This window comes from Bufo bufo, chromosome 1 (genome assembly GCF_905171765.1).
Source record: "Bufo bufo chromosome 1, aBufBuf1.1, whole genome shotgun sequence".
Lineage (NCBI taxonomy): Eukaryota > Metazoa > Chordata > Amphibia > Anura > Bufonidae > Bufo > Bufo bufo.
Window position 1 is genome coordinate 518,982,239 of NC_053389.1, and position 23,848 is coordinate 519,006,086.

The 23,848-nt window shown below is 43.5% G+C and overlaps 1 protein-coding gene across 1 annotated transcript in view; it reads right to left on the reverse strand.

Moving 5' to 3' along the window:
* CTTNBP2 (cortactin binding protein 2) overlaps positions 1-9,342 on the reverse strand; it is a 164,589-nt gene extending 155,247 nt beyond the window's left edge. The window contains exon 1 of the mRNA XM_040411467.1: positions 9,235-9,342. Within this exon, the coding sequence (XP_040267401.1) occupies positions 9,235-9,297 (63 nt within the window). The 5' untranslated portion in view covers positions 9,298-9,342. The remainder of the gene's footprint in view (positions 1-9,234) is intronic.
* Positions 9,343-23,848: the final 14,506 nt, after the last annotated feature.

A 23,848-nucleotide genomic window follows, 5' to 3' on the forward strand; every position in this document is an offset into this window, starting at 1 on the left:
CTATACACCACCACAATGGATTTAAAATGAAACGAACAAGATGTGCTTTAACTGCAGACTGTCAGCTTTAATTTGAGGGTATTTACATCCAAATCAGGTGAACGGTGCAGGAATTACAACAGTTTGCATATGTGCCTCCCACTTGTTAAGGAACCAAAAGTAATGGGACAGAATAATAATCATAAATCAAACTTTCACTTTTTAATACTTGGTTGCAAATCCTTTGCAGCCAATTACAGACTGAAGTTTGGAACGCATAGACATCACCAGACGCTGGGTTTCATCCCTGGTGATGCTCTGCCAGGCCTCTACTGCAACTGTCTCCAGTTCCTGCTTGTTCCTGGGGCATTTTCCCTTCAGTTTTGTATTCAGCAAGTGAAATGCATGCTCAATCGGATTCAGGTCAGTTGATTGACGTGGCCATTGCATAACATTCCACTTCTTTCCCTTAAAAAACTCTTTGGTTGCTTTTGCAGTATGCATTGGGTCATTGTCCATCTGCATTGTGAAGCGCCGTCCAATGAGTTCTGAAGCATTTGGCTGAATATGAAAAGATAATATTGCCTAAAACACTTCAGAATTCATCCTGCTGCTTTTGTCAGAAGTCACATCATCAATAAATACAAGAGAACCAGTTCCATTGGCAGCCATACATGCCCACGCCATGACACTACCACCACCATGCTTCACTGATGAGGTGGTATGCTTAGGATCATGAGCAGTTCCTTTCCTTCTCCATACTCTTCTCTTCCCATCACTCTGCTACAAGTTGATCTTGGTCTCATCTGTCCATAGGATGTTGTTCCAGAACTGTGAAGGCTTTTTAGATGTCATTTGGCAAACTCTAATCTGGCCTTCTTGTTTTTGAGGCTCACCCATGGTTTACATCTTGTGGTGAACCCTCTGTAGTCACTCTGGTGAAGTCTTCTCTTGATTGTTGACTTTGACACACATACACCTACCTCCTGGAGAGTGTTCTTGATCTGGCCAACTGTTGTGAAGGGTGTTTTCTTCACCAGGGAAAGAATTCTTCAGTCATCCACCACAGTTGTTTACCGTGGTCTTCCGGGTCTTTTGGTGATGCTGAGCTCACCTGTGCGTTCCTTCTTTTTAAGAATGTTCCAAACAGTTGTTTTGGCCACGCCTAATGTTTTTGCTATCTCTCTGATAGGTTTGTTTGTTTTTTCAGCCTAATGATGGCTTGCTTCACTGATAGTGACAGCTCTTTGGATCTCATCTTGAGAGTTGACAGCAACAGATTCCAAATGCAAATAGCACACTTGAAATGAACTCTGGACCTTTTATCTGCTCATTGTAATTGGGACAATGAGGGAATAACACACACCTGGCCATGGAACGGCTGAGAAGCCAATTGTCCCATTACTTTTGGTCCATTAACAAGTGGGAGGCACATATGCAAACTGTTGTAATTCCTACACCGTTCACCTGATTTGGATGTAAATACCCTCAAATTAAAGCTGACAGTCTGCAGTTAAAGCACATCTTGTTCGTTTCATTTCAAATTCATTGTGGTGGTGTATAGAGCCCAAAATGTTAGAATTGTGTCAATGTCCCAATATTTATGGACCTGACTGTATGTGGGGAAACCATTACTAATCTAAATAACAGCAGGCAATTATAGCTAAGGGATAAAGTACAGTCCAATACACTGGATCTTCCCTGTACGTTATCACTTGGCTACAGTGGTGTAGGGATCGCCATAGCAGCCAAAGCAATGGCTATGGGGCCCTACGCCAATGGGGGGCCCGGGCTGCCAGCTGAGGATTAAAAAATATATATATTTGAGTGGCGGTGCACTAGGGGCCCGGACCTCAGGTCCCCCCACTTCATTGGTGGCAGCAGTAACTCGTCACAGGTCTGTGCGGCGCATTGCTATAAGCATAAGCAATGCGCCGCACAGACCTGTGAGTTACAAGAAGAAGGAGCGCCCGGCGGCCACAGCGCATGTAAGTATTCTGCAGAGTAACTGGCCATGGCAGCCAGGACTTCAGTAGCGTCCTGACTGCCATAGTAACTGATCGGAGCCCCAGCATTACACTGCTGGGACTTTGATCGGAACTGCCGCTGCCACCAATGAAGGGGCGGGGGGCGCACTGCCCACCAATGATTTTTAATACTAGGAAGGGCGGGGGGAGGGCACACTGCCCACCAATGATTGCCGGGGAGGGGGGGCACACTGCCCACCAATGATTACCGGGGAGGGGGGCGCACTGCCCACAAATGATTTTTAATACTGGGAAGGGCGGGCGGAGGGCACACTGCCCACCAATGATTACCAGGGAGGGGGGGAGGGCACACTGCCTACCAATGATTTTTAATACTGGGAAAGGCGGGGGGAGGGCACACCGCCCACCAATGGTTACCGGGGAGGGGGGGGAGGGCGCACTGCCCACCAATGATTTAAATACCGGGGAGGGCGCACTAGGAGCAGATGGGGAGGGTACTGGGGGCTGGTGAGAGGCACTAGGGGCCTAATGGAGAGGGTACTGGAGGCTGGTGAGAGGCACTGGGGGCTGATGGAGAGGCACTGGGGGCTGGTGAGAGGCACTGGGGGCCGATTGAGAGTCACTGGGGGCTGATGGAGGGCTGATGGAGAGGCACTGAGGGCTGATGGAGAGGCACTGAGGGCTGGTGAGAGGCACTGAGGGCTGGTGAGAGGCACTGGGGGCTGATGGAGAGGCACTGGGGGCTGATGGAGAGGCACTGGGGGCTGGTGTGAGGCACTGGGGGCTGGTGTGAGGCACTGGGGGCTGGTGTGAGGGGCTGGTGAGAGGCACTGGGGGCTGGTGAGAGGCTACTGGGGGCTGGTGAGAGGCTACTGGGGGCTGGTGAGAGGCATGGGGCTCTTATCTGAGGTGTTATCTGGGGTCTTATTACCATTGGGGATCTTATTGGGGCTGTTAGCTGAGGTCTGATTAACATTGGGGGTCTGATTGGTGGTCTGACCTGAGGTGTAATAAAAAATATATTTTTTCCGGAGCAGCTTGGAGAAAAAGGGCCTCACAGTCTCCCAAACTCCTTCTGCCCGGCCAAGCGAGCCAGCACCCCTGAGGCCAAGCCTGCCAGCCCCCCTGAGGCCAAGCCTGCCAGCACCCCTGAGGCCAAGCCTGCCAGCACCCCTGAGGCCAAGCCTGCCAGCACCCCTGAGGCCAAGCCTGCCAGCACCCCTGAGGCCAAGAATGCCAGCACCCCTGAGGCCAAGAATGCCAGCACCCCTGAGGCCAAGAATGCCAGCACCCCTGAGGCCAAAAATGCCAGCACCCCTGAGGCCAAGCCTGTCAGCACCCCTGAGGCCAAGCCTGCCAGCACCCCTGAGTCTTCAGAACTGTAAGTAAATTATACATAAGGGGAGCTTATAATATGAAAGAGACGAATTATGTCAGAGCGGCTCTTCACCTACACATGTATCAGCACTAGATATATACCCCTTACTCTCCCTAATACCCAAACTACACAAAATACATATCCCTACCTTCTGCCTAATACACATACACACCCCACGATATGTTCTTTCCCCTTCTTGTGTTACAGACCCCTGTACAATTTAACAATCTTCTTTAACACACAGACATTTAGATTCATACATTTCCTACACTGGCACAAATGTGTTGGCGAGGTCCGAGAGCTATGTGGGGGTGGGAGATGTGGGGGTGGGAGATCTGGGGGGGGGGGGGGGGGGCGGCAAAATTTTTTTTTTGCTATGGGGCCCAGTCATTTCTAGCTATGCCCCTAATAGCCTGCCTACATACATCACACACACTGCACCACATACATCAGTGTGAGATGTATGGAGGGCAGGGTGTGATGTATGGAGGGCAGGGTGTGATGTATGTGGGGCAGGGTGTGATGTATGGAGGGCAGGGTGTGATGTATGTGGGGCAGGGTGTGATGTATGGAGGGCAGGGTGTGATGTATGTGGGGCAGGGTGTGATGTATGGAGGGCAGGGTGTGATGTATGTGGGGCAGGGTGTGATGTATGTGGGGCAGGGTGTGATGTATGGAGGGCAGGGTGTGATGTATGGAGGGCAGGGTGTGATGTATGTGGGGCAGGGTGTGATGTATGTGGGGCAGGGTGTGATGTATGGAGGGCAGGGTGTGATGTATGTGGGGCAGGGTGTGATGTATGTGGGGCAGGGTGTGATGTATGGAGGGCAGGGTGTGATGTATGTGGGGCAGGGTGTGATGTATGTGGGGCAGGGTGTGATGCATGGAGGGCAGGGTGTGATGCATGGAGGGCAGGGTGTGATGCATGGAGGGCAGGGTGTGATGCATGGAGGGCAGGGTGTGATGCATGGAGGGCAGGGTGTGATGCATGGAGGGCAGGGTGTGATGCATGGAGGGCAGGGTGTGATGCATGGAGGGCAGGGTGTGATGCATGGAGGGCAGGGTGTGATGCATGGAGGGCAGGGTGTGATGTATGGAGGGCAGGGTGTGATGCATGGAGGGCAGGGTGTGATGCATGGAGGGCAGGGTGTGATGCATGGAGGGCAGGGTGTGATGTATGGAGGGCAGGGTGTGATGCATGGAGGGCAGGGTGTGATGTATGGAGGGCAGGGTGTGATGCATGGAGGGCAGGGTGTGATGCATGGAGGGCAGGGTGTGATGTATGGAGGGCAGGGTGTGATGTATAGAGGGCAGGGTGTGATGCATGTGGGGCAGGGTGTGATGATCGCATACATACATCACAAACTGCACCACATACATTACACACACTGCACTACATACTTTACACACACTGCACCACATACATTACACACACTGCACTACATACATTACACACACTGCACTACATACTTTACACACACTGCACCACATACATTACACACACTGCACTACATACATTACACACACTGCACTACATACATTACACACACTGCACCACATACATTACACACACTGCACCACATACATTACACACACTGCACCACATACATTACACACACTGCACCACATACATTACACACACTGCACTACATACATTACACACACTGCACCACATACATTACACACACTGCACCACATACATTACACACACTGCACTATATACATTACACACACTGCACTACATACATTACACACACTGCACCACATACATTACACACACTGCACCACATACATTACACACACTGCACTATATACATTACACACACTGCACTACATACATTACACACACTGCACTACATACATTACACACACTGCACCACATACATTACACACACTGCACCACATACATTACACACACTGCACCACATACATTACACACACTGCACTACATACATTACACACACTGCACTACATACATTACACACACTGCACTACATACATTACACACACTGCACCACATACATTACACACACTGCACCACATACATTACACACACTGCACCACATACATTACACACACTGCACCACATACATTACACACACTGCACCACATACATTACACACACTGCACCACATACATTACACACACTGCACTACATACATTACACACACTGCACCACATACATTACACACACTGCACCACATACATTACACACACTGCACTACATACATTACACACACTGCACCACATACATTACAGGCTGCTGCTGTCACCTTGTTCTGTGCCTCCATCTTACGCCTAAGGCCCCTTTCATACAAGCGAGTTTTCTGCACGGGTGCAATGCGTGAGGTGAAGGCATAGCACCCGCACTGAATCCTGACCCATTCATTTCAATGGGTCTGTGTACATGAGCGTTGTTTTTTGCATTGTGTGAAAATCGCAGCATGTTCTATATTCTGCGCTTTTCACGCAGCCCTGGCCCCAAAGAAGTGAATGGGGCTTCAGTGAAAAACCCATTGCATCCGGAAGCAAGTGCGGGTGCGATGCGTTTTTCACTGATGGTTACTAAGAGATGTTGTTTGTAAACCTTCAGTTTTTTATCACGCACGTGAAAAACGCATCAAAACGCATTGCACCCGCGCGGAAAAAACTGAACAACTGAACGCAATCGCAGACAAAACTGACTGAACTTGATTGCAAAATAGTGCGAGTTTCACTGAACGCACCCTGAACGCATCCGGACCTAATCCATATTGTTCGTGTGAAAGGGGCCTTATACTTTTTGCAGGGAGTAAAATGGTCTGAACAGGCGTGGCGGTATTGCAACCTCTGGGTAATAACATCATATAGTATTAGGAAAAAACATATTACAATGTCAATTAAAAAGTGGCTGGAAACTGACGCTTCCTTTAACAAATCTGTACATAGAATACACCCCCCCCCCCCCCCCCCTAAAAAAATAAAAATAAAAATGTTCATCACAACCACCTAAGATAGATATGAGATAGATAAGTATTAGATGATCAGCTAGATAGAAGATACATGATAGATAGGAGGTAGATATGAGGTAGATAGATAGATAGATAGATAGATAGATAGATAGATAGATAGATAGATAGATAGATAGATAGATAGATAGATAGATAGATAGATATTAGATGATCAGATAATTTGAAGATATATATGGGATAGATAGATATTAGATAGATAGATATGAAATAGATAGATAAATAATGATAGATAGATAGATAGATAGATAGATAGATAGATAGATAGATAGATAGATACTGTACATAGATATACAAATAGATAGATATGAGATAGATAGATAGATAGATAGATAGATAGATAGATAGATAATGATAGATAGATAGATATTAGATAGATAGATATTAGATAGATATGAGATAGATAGATAATAGATAGATAGATAGATAGATAGATAGATAGATAATAGATAGATAGATAATAGATAGGAGATAGAAGGATAGATAGATAATAGATAGATAGATATTAGATTATTAGATAGATAGATAGAAGGATAGATAGATAATAGATAGATAGATAGATAGATAGATAGATAGATAGATAGATAGAAGGATAGATAGATAGATAGATAGATAGATAGATAATAGATAGATAGATAATAGGTAGGAGATAGAAGGATAGATAGATAATAGATAGATAGATAGATAGATAGATAGATAGATAGATAGATATTAGATAGATAGATAGATAGATAGATAGATAGATAGATAGAAGGATAGATAGATAGATAGATAATAGATAGATAGATAATAGGTAGGAGATAGAAGGATAGATAGATAATAGATAGATAGATAGATAGATAGATAGATAGATAGATAGATAGATAGATAGATAATAGGTAGGAGATAGAAGGATAGATAGATAATAGATAGATAGATAGATAGATATTAGATTATTAGATAGATAGAAGGATAGATAGATGATAGATAGATAGATAGATAGATAGATAGATAGATAGATAGATAGATATAGATAGAAGGATAGATAGATAGATAGATAGATAGATAGATAGATAGATAGAAGGATAGATATTAGATAGATAGATAGATAATAGATAGATAGATAGATAGATAGATAGATAGATAGATAGATGATAGATAAATATTAGATTATTAGATAGCTAGAAGGATAGATAGATAATAGATAGATAGATAGATAGATAGATAGATAGATAGAAGGATAGATAGATAGATATTAGATAGATAGATATGAGATAGATAGATAGAAGGATAGATAGATAGATAGATAGATAGATAGATAGATAGATAGAAGGATAGATATTAGATAGATAGATAGATAGATAATAGATAGATAGATAGATAGATAGATAGATAATAGATAGATAGATAGATAGATAGATAGATAGATAGATAGATAGAAGGATAGATAGATAGATATTAGATAGATAGATATGAGATAGATAGATAGAAGGATAGATAGATAGATAGATAGAAGGATAGATATTAGATAGATAGATAGATAATAGATAGATAGATAGATAATAGATAGATGATAGATAAACATTAGATTATTAGATAGCTAGAAGGATAGATAGATAATAGATAGATAGATAGATAGATAGATAGAAGGATAGATAGATAGATATTAGATAGATAGATATGAGATAGATAGATATGAGATAGATAGATAGAAGGATAGATAGATAGATAGAAGGATAGATATTAGATAGATAGATAGATAGATAGATAGATAGATAGATAGATATTAGATAGATAGATATGAGATAGATAGATAGAAGGATAGATAGATAGATATTAGATAGATAGATATGAGATAGATAGATAGAAGGATAGATAGATAGATAGATAGAAGGATAGATAGATAGATATTAGATAGATAGATATGAGATAGATAGATAGAAGGATAGATAGATAGATAGAAGGATAGATATTAGATAGATAGATAGATAGATAGATAGATATTAGATAGATAGATATGAGATAGATAGATAGAAGGATAGATAGATAGATATTAGATAGATAGATATGAGATAGATAGATAGAAGGATAGATAGATAGATAGATAGAAGGATAGATAGATAGATAGATAGATAGATAGATAGATAGATAGATAGATAGATAGATAGAAGGATAGATAGATAGATATTAGATAGATAGATATGAGATAGATAGATAGAAGGATAGATAGATAGATAGATAGATAGATAGATAGATAGATATATAGATAGATAGATAGATAAATGATAGATAGATAGATAGATAGATAGATAGATAGATAGATAGAAGGATAGATATTAGGTGATCAGACAGATAGAAATGCCCGGACATGGAGCAGTAGACACCATTAGGTCTCATTGCGATTCTTCTCTGTTGTACACAGCTAGCTCTGGCTGTTAGCCCCCAGATACTTGGGTAGGTACCAGTCCTGTAGGTAAGTGGCATCCAATGATGCAGAATTGTCCATGCCCCAGTGGTGTCCAGTGTCAGTAGTGCAGCGCTGACAGCTAGCCCATCTCCTGTACCGAGGTGTCAGACCCCAGACCCTGGCACCGGTCCACTATGTAGACCCCCGCAGCACGCCATTCCTGCCTGCACCACCTCACACCCATGACCTCTCCACATTGTCGGGTGTAATACCCAAGCCCTAGGCTTATGTGCAGATCTATGGGAAATCGCAAGGACAAACTCAGCACAACTACACTGCCATTTGTCTGCTAGCCCTTCAGGCAGGTAATCCAGCACAGCATTACAGGCAGACTGCTGGATGGATGGCAGCAGATAGGACAGCCCGCAGCACACACTGCAGCAGAGCGCTGCGTTACCGCAGAGCCGTCTATTCCCAGCCCCCCTTCCTCCTTACATTGTCCGTCTCCCCGTGGTCCGAGGAGAACGACTGCTCCTCGCCCTCTCCGACTGTCGCCATCTTCGTGCTGTAGCAGCAGACTGAGAGTGGATGGAGGACAGTGGAGGACAGCCCCCACTAGCAGCATACCATTCCCCCCGCCGCCTGCTCCTCCCCCTACCTGCTGCCTGCCATGGCTGTTAACTGTGTGCAGACCTGCCGCATGGAAGCGCGGTTAACCCCTTGCTCCCTGGGCTGGGTGGAGTGAACATGGCAGATTCTGCTGGAAGCTTCCACAGGCAATGGCAGTGCAAACAGAGTTGTATGGAAAGGGTCTGAGATCTGCTTCCCCATATTGGTGCACCACTGCGCCGCTTTCAATGCTGTGGTCAGCGGCTCATCCGTGAAGGATCCGTGTTTGGTCCGTATTCCACAGACACTGCCAGGCTGAAAATAACTTCCAGAGCATCTCCTAGCAATGATCCGTAAAAAGCACAGACCAAACACGGCTGGCATCCATGTTGTGTCCGTGGTTTTCACAGACCCATAGACTATAAAGTGTGTGAGGGATCCGTAATCACAGACAAAAACAGGACGTGCTTCCCGTGGTGTCACCAGAGACCCGCTGTCCATGGAAATCCACTGATGACATCACAAAGTCAGTGGATACGTGGGAGACCTTGGACGGCACATGTGAAAGAGGCCTAAGACCACTGCTCTTTACCAAACCTCTCTACCTGTACTAATTGTATGACCGCCTTGTGTCCTGATTGCAAGTGCTGGGTCCTCTTCACTGAGCGCTCCCCAACCCCCTCCCATTGCCCTGAGGGCCATCTATAGTGGTCTCCTGGATGGACGGCCCAGTACGGGGACCACCCAGAAGACTCTAGCCAGGCATTTATACTAGTACAGTATAACCATTCACCTCACGCTTTCTGATTCACACATCCGGAGTCCATATTCAAACGTTTCGCACCCCGACCATTGTCACACTTCAGCAGATGGCATTTATCATCTATCGCTTACTAATGTATTGTGATTGTCCATATTGCTTCCTTTGCTGGCTCGTTTCCATGGTTACGACCACCCTGCAGTCCAGCAGTGATGGTTGTGCTTGCACAATATAGGAAAAAAGCATCAGTCTATGCAGTCCCTGCCACCAGAGAAGTGCTGCCGGATTGCAGGGTGGTCGTAACCATGGAAACGAGCAGTGTAAAATGGGATAGAAAAATGAAACCAGCCAGTAAAGGAAGCAATATGGACAATCACAATACATTAGTAAATTTCTCTAGATGATAAATGCCACTTACTGAAGTGAGACAACCCCTTTAATGACAAAACTCCAAACATAGATCCATATGATGCTGTAAATCCTGGCACGTTAGAATATACGATTTAGCAGGTGATTGGTCAATCATGTGGTCTGACAGAGGCTTCGGAAAAGGGTATTTCAATCAGAACCATGTATCATGAAGTATACTCCTGGATAAGACTGCAGCCATGAGGGGTTTAGGGTAGACCCCCGCAGCCTTGTTTCCTGATGCAGTTTTGGAAGCCAAAACCAGGAATGAATAAAAATAATTGATCAGTGTGTGTCCTTTATACTTTCTCTCTTTTCACGATCCACTCCAGATTTTGTACCTACATGCGGGAACCTGACTGTGTGGCCAATTCTGCTCCCTGCTGCTCCATTCAAAGTCTATGACACTGACTGGAAACAGTCAGCAGTTGGACCCCCACCATTTTCGCATTCATCCAGTGGATGGGTGATAAATGGTTCTTGCTAGAATACTCCTTTAATCTGAGTGGTCAGATCCATCACTGCAGGTCAAGCTTTCAAACTGCCCATACACATTCATTTATCTCTCCCAACTCACTCCTGACCCCCATGGGGTACGACCGCATTCCCAGATTTCTGCATGCAGTTTTGGAAGCCAAAATCAGGTGTGGATCACAAAAGGATACAGTACTATCCTTGTCCGTAATGCGGACAATAATAGGACATGTTTTATTCCTTTGCGGAACGGAAATACGGAAACGGAATGCACAAGGAGTAACCGTTTTTTTTGCGTACCCATTGAAATGAATGGTTCTGCATACGGTCCGCAAAATTAGAGTGCGTTCACATCACCGTTTTGTTATCCGTTCTTCTGATCCGTCAGAAGAATAGAAAAAACATGGATCCTTTGTGTTGTGGTCATGTTGCAACTGTTTGTGTAATTTCCGTCAGAGATCTGTTATTATTGATGGAAGAAAAAGTCCTGCAAGAAGTACTTTTTAGGCCTCATGCGCACGGCCGTTGTTCTGGTCCGCATCCTGGCGGCTCGGATGCGGACTCATTCACTTCAATGGGGCCGCAAAAGATGCGGACAGCACTCCGTGTGCTGTCCGCATCCGTGGCTCCATTCCGCGGCCCCGCTAAAAAAATATAACATGTCTTATTCTTGTCCGCGCTTTGCGGACAAGAATAGGCATTTATATTAAAGGCTCTCCATGCCGTTCCGCAAATTGGGGAACGCGCACGGACGCCATCCATGTTTTGCAGATCCGCTATTTGCGGACCGCAAAACACACCACGGCCGTGTGCATTAGGCCTTACACTGTCAAAAATAACAGATCTTGACACAAACAGACGCAAAATGAGCACAACGGATGCTCATAATAAGGGATCCCTTTTTAAAAAAAAAAAATTCTGTTCTTCTGACGAATCAGAAGAATGAAAAACAAAACGTTGATGTGAACAAGGCCTTAGACTGTTGGCCGACCCTGCCGTTCTCAGCGGGTTCAGCTGACAATACACCCTGTACAGAATTATTAGGCAAATGAGTATTTTGACCACATCATCCTCTTTATGCATGTTGTCTTACTCCAAGCTGTATAGGCTCGAAAGCCTACTACCAATTAAGCATATTAGGTGATGTGCATCTCTGTAATGAGAAGGGGTGTGGTCTAATGACATCAACACCCTATATCAGGTGTACATAATTATTAGGCAACTTCCTTTCCTTTGGCAAAATGGGTCAAAAGAAGGACTTGACAGGCTCAGAAAAGTCAAAAATAGTGAGATATCTTGCAGAGGGATGCAGCACTCCTAAAATTGCAAAGCTTCTGAAGCGTGATCATCGAACAATCAAGCGTTTCATTCAAAATAGTCAACAGGGTCGCAAGAAGCGTGTGGAAAAACCAAGGCGCAAAATAACTGCCCATTAACTGAGAAAAGTCAAGCGTGCAGCTGCCAAGATGCCACTTGCCACCAGTTTGGCCATATTTCAGAGCTGCAACATCACTGGAGTGCCCAAAAGCACAAGGTGTGCAATACTCAGAGACATGGCCAAGGTAAGAAAGGCTGAAAGACGACCACCACTGAACAAGACACACAAGCTGAAACGTCAAGACTGGGCCAAGAAATATCTCAAGACTGATTTTTCTAAGGTTTTATGGACTGATGAAATGAGAGTGAGTCTTGATGGGCCCATGGCTGGATTGGTAAAGGGCAGAGAGCTCCAGGCCGACTCAGACGCCAGCAAGGTGGAGGTGGAGTACTGGTTTGGGCTGGTATCATCAAAGATGACCTTGTGGGGCCTTTTCGGGTTGAGGATGGAGTCAAGCTCAACTCCCAATCCTACTGCCAGTTTCTGGAAGACACCTTCTTCAAGCAGTGGTACAGGAAGAAGTCTGCATCCTTCAAGAAAAACATGATTTTCATGCAGGACAATGCTCCATCACACGCGTCCAAGTACTCCACAGCGTGGCTAGCAAGAAAGGGTATAAAAGAAGAAAATCTAATGACATGGCCTCCTTGTTCACCTGATCTGAACCCCATTGAGAACCTGTGGTCCATCATCAAATGTGAGATTTACAAGGAGGGAAAACAGTACACCTCTCTGAACAGTGTCTGGGAGGCTGTGGTTGCTGCTGCACGCAATGTTGATGGTGAACAGATCAAAACACTGACAGAATCCATGGATGGCAGGCTTTTGAGTGTCCTTGCAAAGAAAGGTGGCTATATTGGTCACTGATTTGTTTTTGTTTTGTTTTTGAATGTCAGAAATGTATATTTGTGAATGTTGAGATGTTATATTGGTTTCACTGGTAAAAATAAATAATTGAAATGGGTATATATTTGTTTTTTGTTAAGTTGCGTAATAATTATGCACAGTAATAGTCACCTGCACACACAGATATCCCCCTAAAATAGCTAAAACTAAAAACAAACTAAAAATTACTACCAAAAATATTCAGCTTTGATATTAATGAGTTTTTTGGGTTCATTGAGAACATGGTTGTTGTTCAATAATAAAATTAATCCTCAAAAATACAACTTGCCTAATAATTCTGCACTCCCTGTACACTAATATCTATGGGGACCTTTAGAATCCTTCAGCTCAATGCAAACTTACTGAAGAAATGGTAAAAAAGTAAAAGATAAATTGTTCAGAAGGTAAACTGTCGTACACTCACAGTGTAACACACAAAATGCTTTAATAGATACTTTTTGTATGTAAAAATAGTGAAGAAGTGAATACAAAGAGTTACCCGAGAAGATCCCTGATTTCACCAGATCTCCTAATCCAGTATATAATTGCAATACTGTGGAATCAAAGATGTCTCACCCGTTTATCCCTGGCATATCTTAAAGCGATGCTTCCATCAGAGAGGGGTATTTTTTTTAAAACTCAATATTCATAAAATTATATTTTTTTTACAATTTGTAGCTGTTTTTCTTCATTATTTCAGAAATCCTATGCCATTGATAATTAAATACAAAATATCGTCCTTCCGTAGCAGGAATTGATAAGACCTAAATAAATGATCCATTATCAACTTATTGCTGCTGTGAGGGGAAGATGTTACCTGCAATTTAATCATCATTATAATAGTAAGTGTAGAAATGGGATAATAGTAGGAATTGACAACTCTATTATTTCTCCTGATAGTCCAGGATAGAGAAGCCCACAGAAGAGCAGTGTCCTTACTGTAATGTGTGAGGCTCTAATTGATTAAGGCTACTTTCCCACTTGCGGCAGAGGAATCCGGCAGGCAGTTCCATCGCCGCATCCGTCAAAAGGTATGTCAACTGATGGCATTTGTAAGACTGATCAGGATCCTGATCCGTCTTACAAAAGCATTGAAATGCCGGATCCATCTTTCCGGTGTCATCCGGAAAAACGGATCCAGCATTTATTTTTTTTCACATTTTTTTCGGTCTGCTTGCGGTATTTTGAATGCCAGATCCGGCACTAATACATTCTGGATCCCGGCAAGTGTTCTGGATTTTTCTCCGTCCTGAACAGTCAGAAAGACTGAACTGAAGACATCCTGATGCATCCTGAACGGATTGCTCTCCATTCAGAATACATGGAGATAAAACTGATCAGTTCTTTTCCGGTATTGAGCCCCTAAGACAGAACTCAGTGCCGGAAAAGAAAAACGCTAGTGTGAAAGTACCCTAATCTAAGTGATGGCCTGACTGAAAAAATTAAGTAAGGCCTCTTTCACACTTGCGTTGTTGGGATCCGGCGTGCACTTCCGTTGCCGGAGGTGCCCGCCGGATCCGGAAAAACGCAAGTGTACTGAAAGCATTTGAAGACGGAGCCGTCTTCAAAATGCGTTCAGTGTTACTATGGCACCCAGGACGCTATTAAAGTCCTGGTTGCCATAGTAGGAGCAGGGAGCGGGGGAGTGGTATACTTACAGTCCGTGCGGCTCCCGGGGCGCTCCAGAATGACGTCAGAGCGCCCCATGCGCATGGATGACGTGATCCATGCGCTTGGGGCGCCCTGACGTCACTCTGGAGCGCCCGGGGAGCCGCACGGACGGTAAGTATGCTGCTCCCCCGCTCCCCACTACACTTTACCATGGCTGTCAGGACTTTAGCGTCCCGGCAGCCATGGTAACCACTCTGAAAAAGCTAAATGTCGGCTCCGGCAATGCGCCGAAACGACGTTTAGCTTAAGGCCGGATCTGGATCAATGCCTTTCAATGGGCATTAATTCCGGATCCGGCCTTGCGGCAAGTCTTCAGGATTTTTAGCCGGAGCAAAAAGCGCAGCATGCTGCGGTATTTTCTCCGGCCAAAAAACGTTCCGTTCCGGAACTGAAGACATCCTGATGCATCCTGAACGGATTTCTCTCCATTCAGAATGCATTAGGATAAAACTGATCAGGATTCTTCCGGCATAGAGCCCCGACGACGGAACTCTATGCCGGAAGACAAGAACGCAGGTGTGAAAGAGCCCTAAGGCTACTTTCACACTAGCGTTTTTGCTGGATCCGGCAGGGTTCAGCAAAAACGCTTCCGTTACTGATAATACAACCATCTGCATCCGTTATGTACGGATCCGGTTGTATTATCTGTAGCATAGCCAAGACGGATCCGTCATGAACTCCACTGAATGTCAATGGGGGACGGATCCATTTTCTATTGTGTCAGATTGTATCAGAGAAAATGGATCCGTCCCCATTTACTTGCATTGTGGGTCATCACAGATCCATCTTGCTCCGCATCCCATGACGGAAAGAAAACCGCAGCATGCTGCAGTTTGCTCTCCGGTCTGAGAACGCAAACAAACGGAGCAGAATACAGTTTGGAGCACTCCGTTCTGTTCAGTTACGTTTTATCCCCATTGACAATGAATGGTGACAAAACGAAAGCGTTTTTTTCCAGTATTGAGACCTTATAATGGATCTCAATACCGGAAAATAGAAACGCTAGTGTAAAATTCATTAGCTGCAAGTACTAGCTTCAAGTACTACATTAAGTACTAGTAAAGAGATATTGCAGGAGGCTGAAGAGATTCAAGAGATACTGCAAGAGATTGGCCTAGAGTCTCCAACTGGCTCATCTGTGTTGTTTTTGCTGATCATTGCTTGAGAAGAGGTAAGGAATTCGGTCAGCTGTTTGCTATTGTGCGTTTGCTAATGAGCCTAGCTCACTAAGGTGTTACATTTGTTGCTGGGGGAGGAGTTTTGGAAGCAGTGTGTGTATATATAGAGACAGACTCATTAGCTGGCCTAATTCATTAGCTGCAAGTACTACATTAAGTACTAGTAAAGAGATATTGCAGGAGATAGTCAGGAGGTAGGCTGGAAGGTGGAAACAATACAAAAAAAAAAGGTAAGATTTGTTTGATTTAAAGTTACCAATTTTTTTTTTTTTTTTTTCTCCTCTTTAAAATGGCAGACTTGGTTCAGTGCAGGAATTGTTGTGCATTTATTTCATGTTCCACTCTTTGGAGATTCGGATGCTGTCAGATCTGTAGACATTTCTCCTTACTGCAGCAGGAAATTGCATTTTTGAAAGCTGAAATATTTAAATTATCTGTTAAACAAACTCCAGCTAGGACTGCTGCAATGCAGCTGCCACAGAGGACCCCCAGAAATGGCAGATGGGTTACTGTAGGTTCTGGAAGTCTTAGAGTGGTGGATAGAAGACATGTCCCACAGTCGGTGGTTCTCCATAATTCATTTGCAGCACTCTCAGAATGTAAGGACAACATGGATATGGACTCAAGCACAGAGGGTGTGAAACCATCGACTCCTATGTCTAATGTATGCAACAAAAAAGATAAAGTGAAGTCTCAAAGGAAGCAGCTGTTGCTGGGTGATTCAATCATAAGAAGTGTGGAGCTTAAAGAAAATGGTTTTGTGAGATGTCTCCCTGGGGCTACTGCTAGAAGAGATAGAAGACGTATTATTAATATTGTTAAGCAAGCAAAGCAGGAAGGGGACGTGGATGTTCTTGTCCATCTAGGGACAAATGACCTGGCTTGCAATGAAGTGTCAGAGGTGAAAAAAACTTTTATCACACTTGGTAATGACGTACAGGATTTTGCATCCAGCATTTCATTTTCTGAAGTTCTGCCTGTGCATAATGTTCAGAATGATAGGCAGAGGCGCATAAAGGAGTTCAACATATGGCTTGGTAAATGGTGTCAAGAGCAAGGATTTGGCTTTGTTTCTCATGATAGCTCTACTTGGAATAGAAAGGAACTGTACAAAAAAGATGGTTTGCATCTTTCTCTCAAAGGAACAAATGTACTTAGTGAACAACTCCAAGAATTTGCGGAAGAGTATTTAAACTAGGAAGGGGGGGCAAAAGAGTGAAAATAAAAGAGTCCAATTGCCCCCCGAAACAATGCCAGAACAGGTCAGAAGCACAGAGGTTAAGAAATGATAAGCTCAGAGTACTGTCTACAAATGCTCGCAGTTTAGGTAAAAAAATCAATGAACTTGGGTCAATAATGGCATCTGAGAATGTAGATTTAGTGGCTGTTACGGAGACATGGTTTAATGAAAGAAATGACTGGGACATAACCATACCAGGGTACTCTTTATACAGAAGAGACAGAGAAGGCAAGAAAGGAGGAGGAGTGGCCCTGTATGTGAAAGATAGCATTAAATCTAACCTAATACAAGTTGGTGAGGCCAACATAGAGTCAGTTTGGGTTACGTTGCAGTTTGCTAACCATGCAGTAACTCGTGTAGGTGTGATATATAGACCACCTGGTCAAGTTAAAGAACTAGATGATCTACTAGTTGAAGAAATAGCTAAAATGACAATGAAAGGAGAAGTTATCATTATGGGAGATTTCAATCTTCCAGATATAAACTGGAAAACCAAAATAGCAAGTTCTACCAGGAGTACAGATATTCTAAATTCCCTACTGGGGTTATCTCTACAACAAGTGGTTGAGGAGCCAACCCGGAGGGAGGCCATTTTGGATTTGGTATTCACAAACGGGGATTCGGTATATGATGTCATTGTAGGCGAAACCTTGGGATCTAGTGATCACCAGTCAGTGTGGTTTAATATAAGAACTGTGAAAGAGTCCCACCACACAAAAACAAAAGTTTTAGATTTTAGAAAAACAGACTTTTCAAAAATGAAATTAGTCATAAATGAGTCCTTATCAGACTGGAACGGATTACATGGAGTCCAGGAGAAATGGGACTACTTAAAAGGTGCATTATTGAAGGCAACAGAAAATTGCATTAGACTTGTCAGTAAAAACAAAAAAAGGAGGAGACCACTGTGGTACTCAGCAGAAGTGGCCCAAATCATTAAAAATAAAAAGCTAGCATTTTGTAATTATAAAAAAAACCAGAGCAATGAAGATAAGGAAATCTACAAGATTAGGCAGAGAGAGGCCAAGCAAGTTATAAGAACTTCTAAAGCGCAGGCAGAAGAAAAACTAGCTCAGTCTATGAAAAAAGGGGATAAGACATTCTTCAGATATATAAATGAAAAAAGGAAATTAAAACAAGGAATAACTAAATTAAAAACAAAGGACGGAAGGTATGTAGAAGAGAATAAAGGGCTTCGCGACTGCCTTAATGAATACTTCTGTTCAGTTTTTACAAAAGAAAAAGGAGAAGGACCTCCACTAGAAAGAATGACTAATAAATCGTTTGATGCATGTATCTTTACAGAGGAAGATGTTCTAAGTTTGCTGTCTAAGGTGAAGACAAATAAGTCACAGGGGCCTGATGAGATACACCCAAAATTATTAAAAGAGCTTAGTGGTGAGCTGGCAAAACCGTTAACAGATTTATTTAACCAATCATTAGTAACAGGAGTCGTCCCGGAAGATTGGAAATTGGCTAATGTCGTGCCCATTCACAAGAAAGGTAGTAGGGAGGAATCGAGCAACTATAGACCAGTGAGTCTGACATCAATAGTAGGCAAATTAATGGAAACCCTATTAAAGGATAGGATTGTGGAACATCTAAAATCCCATGGATTGCAAGATGAAAAACAACATGGGTTTACTTCAGGGAGATCATGTCAAACAAATCTTATAGATTTTTTTGACTGGGTGAATAAAATAATAGACGGTGGAGGTGCAGTAGACATCGCATATCTAGATTTTAGTAAGGCTTTTGACACTGTCCCACATAGAAGACTTATCAATAAACTGCAGTCATTGAGCATGGACTCCCATATTGTTGAGGGGATTAGGCAGTGGCTGAGTGACAGACAACAGAGGGTGGTAGTCAATGGAGAACATTCAAAACAAGGTCATGTTACCAGTGGGGTTCCACAGGGATCTGTACTGGGACCGATTTTGTTTAATATCTTCATAAGTGATATTGCAAAAGGCCTCGCTGGTAAGGTTTGTCTTTTTGCTGATGACACAAAGATAGGTAACAGGGTTGATGTTCCTGGAGGGAAACGCCAAATGGAAAAGGATTTAGGAAAACTAGAAGAATGGTCAGAACTCTGGCAACTGAAATTTAATGTGGATAAGTGCAAGATAATGCACCTGGGGCGTAAAAACCCAAGGGCAGAATATAGAATATTTGACACAGTCCTGACCTCAGTATCTGAGGAAAGGGATTTAGGAGTAATTATTTCAAAAGACTTAAAGGTGGGAAGACAATGTAATAGAGCAGCACGAAATGCCAGCAGAATGCTTGGATGTATAGGGAGAGGTATAAGCAGTAGAAAGAGTGAAGTGCTTATGCCGCTGTACAGAACACTGGTGAGACCTCACTTGGAGTATTGTGCGCAGTACTGGAGGCCATATCTCCAGAAGGATATAGATACTCTAGAGAGAGTTCAGAGAAGAGCTACTAAACTAGTACATGGATTGCAGGATAAAACTTACCAGGAAAGGTTAAAGGACCTTAATATGTATAGCTTGGAAGAAAGAAGAGACAGAGGGGATATGATAGAAACTTTTAAATACATAAAGGGAATCAACTCGGTAAAGGAAGAGAGCATATTTAAAAGAAGAAAAACTACCACAAGAGGACACAGTTTTAAATTAGAGGGGCAAAGGTTTAAAAGTAATATAAGGAAGTATTAATTTACTGAGAGAGTAGTGGATGCATGGAATAGCCTTCCTGCAGAAGTGGTAGCTGCAAATACAGTGAAGGGGTTTAAGCGTGCATGGGATAGGCATAAGGCCATCCTTCATATAAGATAGGGCCGGGGGCTATCCATAGTATTCAGTATATTGGGCAGACTAGATGGGCCAAATGGTTCTTATCTGCCGACACATTCTATGTTTCTATGTAAAGCTACATGCACACGACCGTATGTGTTTTGCGGTCCTCAAATTGCGGATCCGCAAAAAAAAAAAACATTACATCCGTATGCCATCCTTTTTTTTTTGCGGATCCATTGTAACATTGGACATGTTCTATTTTTTTTTTTGTGGGGCTACGGAACGGACATACTGATGCGGACAGCACACTGTGTGCTGTCCGCATTTTTTGCGGACCCATTGAAATGAATGGGTCTGCATCCTCTCCGCCCAAAAAATGGAGTGGACATGGAAACAAACAACGTTCATGTGCATGTAGCCTAAGGCCTCCGCAATACACGGGCGCCGTTCCGTGGGCATTCCGCATCAGGGATGCAGAGCCATTCACTTCAATGGAATGGTGCGGAACGGAAGCACGGAACGGAAACCTAAGGAAGCACTACGGAGTGCTTCCATGCGGTTTTGTCCCGTACTTCCGTTCCGCAAAAAGATAGAACATGTCCTATCTTTTTTTGCGGAATAGGCGGATCGCGGACCCATTAAAGTGAATAGGTCCGCGATCCGCTGCGGCTGCCCCGCGGTCGGTGTTCATGCATTGCGGCACGCATTTTGCGGGCCGCAACACGCCCACGGAGCTCACACGTTCGTGTGCAGGAGGCCTAAGACTGTGTAACATGTGTAACTGTGTAAAAGTCCAAGCAAGGAGGAAGTTAAAGAGCCAGGACAGGACGTAAAATACATCAAAAAATTATATCCAGAAAACATCTGCCTGTTTTATACATTAACATCCATAAAATCAGATGAGATGAAGTCGGTTTAATGTGGAATGACAGTGCTGAACTGTGTAGAGAACGATACAAGTTACATAAAATCTGTGATAATATCAGAGTAGGAATATGTTTGTATTGTGTAGTTTTGACTCACTGCAATATTATACCCTAATAGACTACAGTATATAATAACAAAACATCAATACAACAAAATACCTGTTCATTCTATTGTTTCAGGAACAGCTTGCATTGTGGCTTATTAATAGTTAATTATAGTAAAGCATTAGTGGTTTTCCTATAAATTTCTTGAACTGAAACCGCACAGTGGCTACAAGGTGTTCGTGGAGCTATTACCTATTTCTAAAGTCACTGCATATTTCTTCTTAGACGTTTGTGATGGTTTCTATATAATGTAAAGACTCCAGCATTCCAATCAATATCCATTGTGGGCAGGCAAAGAGAGGAAGGATTGTTTGTTACCTACAGTGACAATATCAAGGGTTTTCTGATAACCTCAACCTCCTTTAAAACAATCATTTACGAAGGCATACCTGCTTACTGTCCTGCATCTGGTAGGATGGTCACACATTTTGGTGGCTGTCCTATTTACCCGGAAGGGCTGAGAAATGTCCGACTTTCAACCTAATCTGTGTCCTGAGGATGTAGATATAGTTGAATGCAAAGGTGAAGGAGGCAGCTGTCAGCTCACTGCTACACCATTCAGCTGCTCTCAGTCAGCAGGGGAGTGCAGGCTGTTCTTTACACATCGGGGGTACGGGGCTAGTTGAATGTTTTTTTTTTTTTTACTGTTCACATTTCACAATACTGTAGAGCACACAGGGGGCAACATTGTAAGAGGCCATAACTGCTGTTTGGGGCATTAACTGGGGTATAACTACTGTGAGGGGGCACTAATGGGGCATAACTACTGTGTGAGGGCATTAAGGGGGTATAACTATTGTGAGGGGGCACTAATGGGGCATAACTACTGTGTGAGGGCATTAAGAGTATATAACTACTGTGAGGGGGCACTAATGGGGCATAACTAATGTGTGAGGGCATTAATAGTGTATAACTACTGTGAGAGGGCAATAATGGGGCATAACTACTGTGTGAGGGCATTAAGGGGTATAACTATTGTGAGGGGGCACTAATGGGGCATAACTACTGTGTGAGGGCATTAAGAGTATATAACTACTGTGAGGGGGCACTAATGGGGCATAACTAATGTGTGAGGGCATTAATAGTGTATAACTACTGTGAGAGGGCACTAATGGGGCATAACTACTGTGTGAGGGCATTAAGAGTGTATAATTACTGTGAGGGGGCACTATGGGGGCATAACTACTGTGTGAGGGCATTAAGGGGACATAACTAAAGTGTTGGGGCACTAAGGGGCATAACTACTGTGTGAGGGCATTAAGGAGGAATAACTACTATGAGGGGGCACTAATGGGGCATAACTACTGTGTGAGGGCATTAAGAGTGTATAACTGTGAGGGGGCACTATGGGGGCATAACTACTGTGTGAGGGCATTAAGAGTGTATAACTACTGTGAGGGGGCACTAATGGGACAATACCTACTGTGTGAGGGCATTAAGAGTGTATAATTACTGTGAGGGGGCACTATGGGTGCATAACTACTGTGTGAGGGCATTAAGGAGACATAACTAAAGTGTTAGGGCACTAAGGGGCCTAACTACTGTGTGAGGGCATTAAGGGGGAATAACTACTATGAGGGGGCACTAATGGGGCATAACTACTCTGTGAGGGCATTAAGAGTGTATAACTGTGAGGGGGCACTATGGGGGCATAACTACTGTGTGAGGGCAGTAAGGGGGAATATATACTGTGTGGGAGCATTGGGCAGGATTGAACGTGTATAGGTAGACATTGGACAGAGTTAATGCTGTAGTTTCGTGTCATGCGCTGACACTGATGTTCCTCTTTACACTTTTCAATTTATTTCTTTTATCCTTAGGCTAGGGCTACATGATGACATTTGTCGTGCAACAAAAGGGGTACAACTACATTGCGACATATGTTGCATGACATTTATTGTATTGATAGTCTATGGTGTCACACTGCGTTATGCTGCGATTGCGATGCGACATTCGCACAAAAATCCAACTCCCTAGCCTTATTGCTCCTATCTTCTGTTCTGTTCACATGACCATGTCCTTACAGCTTGCTTATTTCCTGTGATGTTGTGTCCATGGGCGTGTCAAAGCATTAACAGGGGCAGTTATAGTGTAACAAGCTGTTTAGCAGGGGCTATAACTAAAGATGAGCGAATTTCTTAAAAGTTCGATTCGGCTGATTCGCCGAATTTAAAAAAAAAATTGCTTTGTGACGAATTACTTTGTCACGAACCGCATTTTTTTGTAAGTAGCGGGTGTAATGACAGGGAGCTGCGATAGCTCCGTCCCGTCATTGTACCCCTCGGATGCTACGTTCATACATGATCGCGGCATCTGAGTGCAAAATCAACAATAAAAAAATTAATTAAATCAAACTTACCTCCTCCATTTGCCTTTTTACCAATTCCACCTCATTTGGAATTTTTTCCCCGCTTCCCACTACATTGTATGCCATATTAAATGGTGGTATTAGAAAGTACAACTTGTCCCGCAAAAAATAAGCCCTCATACAGCTATGTGAACAGAAAAATAAAAAAAGTTATGGCTCAAGGAAGATAGGGCCGAAAAATAAAAACACAATAGCAAAAAAACCTCCGGTATCCTAAGGATTAAACAATGTGCTATGGGGAACAGGCTGGAAGACATGCTGCGCCCGGTGCTGGAAGGAAACAGTGGTGGAGGCGTCTGGGAAGGACAGCACCTGCAGGGACAGAGCCCAGGACCACGGCGC